The sequence below is a fragment of the Sapajus apella genome, unplaced genomic scaffold, assembly GCF_009761245.1.
Source record: "Sapajus apella isolate SASKATOON/1434 unplaced genomic scaffold, GSC_monkey_1.0 scaffold22, whole genome shotgun sequence".
Taxonomy (NCBI): domain Eukaryota; kingdom Metazoa; phylum Chordata; class Mammalia; order Primates; family Cebidae; genus Sapajus; species Sapajus apella.
Window position 1 is genome coordinate 2,141,734 of NW_022436962.1, and position 5,036 is coordinate 2,146,769.

Sequence of the window (5,036 nt, forward strand, 5' to 3'; positions counted from 1 at the left end):
TTAAAAATACATCTGCAAAAAGGGAATATTACCTTCGCCAAGTCAAAGGTCTGTCTTTTAGAGTATTGTAAACTTACGTAGTACAAGAAGATTGGGAAATGGTATGAGAAAAATGGAGGGCAATAGTAAAGTAAGTAGGGAAAGTAAGATGAAACTTGGAGACTTGGCTTCCACATTTAACTTGTCTGCATCCTAGATGCAAGATCTTAGACAAATCAACTAACCTCTCCGAACATCACAGATAAAATGGGGAATAATAACATTATCTAGCTCAAGGGTATTGTACAAATCATACAACGTATGTAAAGTGAAAGCATAGTTCCTGCACAAAGTAAGCACTTCAGAAGTTAAATATAATAATCATCATCATAGTAAAATAATATACGTAACTGCAATCTTACTGAAATGTTACTACCTAGAGTTTAAGCTGTGGGATTACTTCCATTTGCACCAAGTGTGATAGAAATTTGGCTCTTTAGTTCCTAGCAGCCAATGTAAGAGTAAAACAATTAAGATTGTAAATATCAAAAAGATTTATTTACTCAAATACAAGAACCCTACAATAATGCTTCTTAATTAGAGCTTGCAGAGTTACAAAAGGGCTCTGTCTGTCTAAAAGCTCTCTAAGCATTATCTATAGTTCAAATAAATGAGTTGCACATGGTTGTACTTTTATTTTTAAAGACATATAAATAATGTAATAATAACACAAATTCACTTAATTGTATTGTTGGATTTATGTATTTTTTGCCAGTAAGCATTTTCCTAATAGATGGACTTAACTAAGAACATCAGAATTGTGAAGAGCATAGTGTATTAATTTGCTATCTTCTTTATCAAAAAGGAGAAGGAAACAGGTTAACTTTTGTTAAAGACATCTCTTGTTTTTCACTGTCCTTTCTCTCATCAGTAACATCAAGAACATCCTAAGTGACAGAAGCATTAGGTTTTGGAAGCAGGGTTTGCTGTAATTATAGTAGAAATGACATTCTGATTCCACTCCTAACTTCACAAGGATATCTGTGGAAGATTTGGGGCAAAACTGTTAAGCTGTCTGAAAGTGCTTTTGCATAAGAAATGGGTTTTACTGCTAAAACTGTCATATTGCTGAGTTTTCAATGCCCTAATGGTGAATGATACTGGGTTGCCAAAAATAACCAGATTGGTAGTTTTTTTGATTCATTTGGCCATCTTATTAAGTCAAATATTGGTATTTTCTACTAAGTCAGGTAGCATCTTGCCAAACCCCATTTTGTTACACTCATGCTGAATCTGCTTCTCATCTCTTGAGTAAGAAAATTATTGATTATTTTGTGAGGATTTAATTTTTTTTTTTTTTTAGAAAAAAAATGATAATGGATACTGTTAAGGACTATTATTTGGATACTTTAAAAACATCATCCTTAATGGGGAAATCTTTTAAAAGGCTTTCTAACTTCTTGTAATTACTTGAATTAAGGAAGTGCAATGCCATTCTACTGACTTAGAACAAGTTTTTTGACTTCCTGCAAAGAGGACCCTTACAGTATTTTTGGAGAAGTTAGTAAAACCGAATCTGACATCATCACGTAGCAGTTCATGCAGTTAGCAAGTGGTTTGTTCTTAGGGTAACAGAGGAGGAAATTGTTCCTTGTCTGATAAGACAACAGTCGAGAGTATGCATTTATTTATTTACTTTTACATTTTTGATTCGTTTTTACATCGAAAAACTTCTGCAGAGATAACCATTATTTTGCCTTTCAGAAGGACGCATGCCGTTTCTTAGGGATACGGCTGACTTCCAGATATGACCATGTATTTGTGGCTTAAACTGTTGGCATTTGGCTTTGCCTTTCTGGACACAGAAGTATTTGTGGCAGGTAAGTACAAGAATGTTTTTTTTTAAAATTATTTTTTCTCTTTTGGAGGAATGTTTGAAATAGACATAAAAATAATTTAAGTGTGTTGGTAACTGGAAGTGAGAAGTCTGCTGTAAACCGTCAAAGCTGTCTCAGAAAGACACAGCTCGTTGTGTGACAGAGTACATTGTTTCTGTTTAAAAAGATTCCAATGTTTGGGGACAAAAAAATGCAACTTTAAAAGGAACACATTGTCTATCTGTATCTTTATTTACAACTGTTCAAAGATTTTACAAAAGCAACGCTGTTACTTAACATTTTATAAATGTGTGTGACAAGAACACACATTTATAAAAGCCTGAGAATATTTTTATGATAAAATAAGTGCGTTTTTATTCTTTTAACAAAAATCGGTCTTTTAAAAAGTCATAAGACGGCTTTGGTTGTATGTAAGCCACTCTCTCTTTTCAGACCTGAATTTGCTTCCTCAAATTTTGAGTTTAATTGACATATTTTGTTGAATACTTGGGTATCTGAGAGCTCAAAAATATATCGAGGTATTTAGTAAAATATTAACTTTCTGCGTATTTTTATCATGGAATGCATTTTAAATCAAGTTTTTAGTTTCTTATTAATACATTTTTGCTTTAGAAATTCCTGGGGAGCCACCGCCCTTCCTGGGTGGTGGGTAAATATGACAGCCTTGATGAGACAGAAATATTTAAACTCTTATAAGTCATGCAAATGCTATATCCCATAGGAAAATGTAACTAGCTGGACCTCCAGTGCCCAATAAAGTTTGAAATCTTTGCACATTTACGGTCTATTCAATGGAGAGTTTCTGCGCGGTGTCAATTTGAATCATGAGTACATTTCAACAGATTATAGAATTTAAGTAATAATTAATTTTTCTCTTTATGATGTAGTGTCTAAAAGGACATTGAAAATAAAATTTGTGTAGAAATTCCAAAAGTATAAAAGGTATTTTAAAACATCTTGCTTATTAAACTTCACGTTGAAATCTTTTTCTGACTTTTATCATTCTCCTTTCCTCTGAAAGTCAGGGAGGTACCGACATCTTGAGCATGTTAAATTGTCAATTTATATATGGAGTAACCTAAGACAGTGAAAAGCAAAACAACATAAGATAATTTTGTTGTTGTTATGGCTGTTTTGTTTTTTATTGCAAAGAAAAATTTTTTAAAAATCTATATAGGCGCAGCATTTTGTCTTAGTACAGAAAATTCTTATCAAGTTACCATCCCTATAAAGTTTGTTATTGTAATAAAAATTAAATTATAAAGAATAATTTCAATAAGTGATATATGTATTTTATCACAAATCAGAACATATTTTCATTTAAAATTCCCATTCAGGAAATGTTGAAAAGCATTTTTAAATGAGCATAAAGAAATACTGAAACATTTAAATGAGCATGAAGAAATACTGAAGCAGAGGAAAGACCATAAAAATTCAACCCGATCTATTAAAGTTTTTTTTTTTTTAACCATAAAACACATCTTTGAATTTGTAATTGAAATAATAATGTAATGGAATCTAGAAACTTTTATATCAACTTAGCTGAATAATTTATACTATAACAAATAAATAGGTATACATAGATTTATTTTGAAAAATCAAGTTTATCTTCAGTTGCTAACATAAGTATTGAAAGCAAATATTTTTCTGAAAGACATTGGTAGAATCGCTGAGATATATGCTAATATGTAGGAAAACATATACAGATATAATCATTTGTATCTGCAAATACTGTTTATAATCCTTTTAAGTTCCAAGAAACATTTTGAGATTTGATGCATCATTTGGAAAGTTCTTAATGCTTTTAATTATATATATAATTTTATTAGCAACAAATGAGTTGGATACTATATTTCATTTTAATGTGTTAAAATTAGTTTAGTACCTATAGGAAATAATAAATTTTTGGACAACAAAATGTATATTGTATGCCCTAAAGGCATACAGAAATACAGCCGAATGTAGAGAGCCATCAGTGATAACTATGCACAATTCAAATATTTTATTTAAACTCTAAAATGCACGAGTGGGCAAGGCCAAAGTTAAGCTTTGCCAGGGCAACAAGCAGGCAGGCTTTAGTTTTACACAAGACTTCCTAATCCTCTTGCTCTGTGCCTCTTTGCCATGGCAACGGGAAACCAAACTTTGTTCAAAATTTCTAAATAATTTTGGGGGACACTGGAATTTTTAAGAATGCAGATAAGGGTGAGTGTTCTCTGGTGTTAATAAAATTGTAATGTCAGGGAAATCTACCACACCATAGTATGGCAGTTAAGAGTATATGAGTTATGTTATGTGAGGTATGTGATGCGTTTTGTTATGATTCATAACGGTTAAGACTCATTTCCTGGGCATAATTCTTCATTTTTCCATCTGCATTAAAAATATATATCTCATGTTATAAACATGGATGGTACCTTGTACATCACAGACATTCAATGAAAAGTAATTGAATTTGGTAAGCATTCCTATTAAGTTCTAAATACTCCAGAATTTAGAGAACGTGAGTAGAATTACTTGTTGATTTGAAAAAAACAATTTCCTACTAAAAACTTGGCCTGTGACCCTTATAGCTAGAATTTGAAATGCACTTTGTTACAGGAAAGACTACGTGGGGTTAGAGCCTATATTATCCTTTTCCCTTTTGCTCTGTGTAACTAAGTATGGGGGCAGAGTAGTTAGCTTGAATTTAGTTCTTTCCTTGTTCTGGGCTATTTGATATCCTCTCATCAGTGACTATTAACCAGCATAGAAATATATATGTTTCTACATTGTTCATATACATGCACATATATTTCTTTATATAGATGCACACACATAAACTAATTATATATTTGTGGGTTATATATACTAGTCTATCTACCTGCCTGCCTACCTACCTATCTACTGGTTCTCCATATTTGTCTACTTGGTGTTTCATTGACTTTAGACCTTGGCCTGTGTTCTTCTTTTTTTTTTTTTTTTTTGGCGGGGGGAGCGGGGGACGGAGTCTCGCTCTGCTGCCAGGCTGGAGTGCAGTGAGGGCGATCTCTGCTCACTGCAACCTCCGCCTCCCAGTTTCAAGCAAATCTCCTGCCTCAGCCTCTCAAGTAGCTGGGACTACAGGTGTGCACCATCATACCCAGCTAATTTTTGTATTTTTAGTAGAGACGGGGTTTC

At 32.7% G+C, this 5,036-nt stretch overlaps 1 protein-coding gene across 9 annotated transcripts in view; it reads left to right on the forward strand.

Annotated features, from left to right (window-relative positions):
- The first annotated feature begins 1,490 nt into the window (after positions 1 to 1,490).
- Positions 1,491 to 5,036, forward strand: part of PTPRC (protein tyrosine phosphatase receptor type C) — a 122,736-nt gene continuing 119,190 nt past the window's right edge. For 8 of the 9 annotated variants that reach the window (XM_032288641.1, XM_032288643.1, XM_032288644.1 and 5 more), the window contains exons 1-2: positions 1,491 to 1,655; positions 1,744 to 1,859. In XM_032288641.1, coding sequence (XP_032144532.1) covers positions 1,787 to 1,859 — 73 coding nt within the window. In that variant the 5' untranslated portion in view covers positions 1,491 to 1,655; positions 1,744 to 1,786. The remainder of the gene's footprint in view (positions 1,656 to 1,743; positions 1,860 to 5,036) is intronic. The other variant, XM_032288642.1, reaches the window with a different exon arrangement.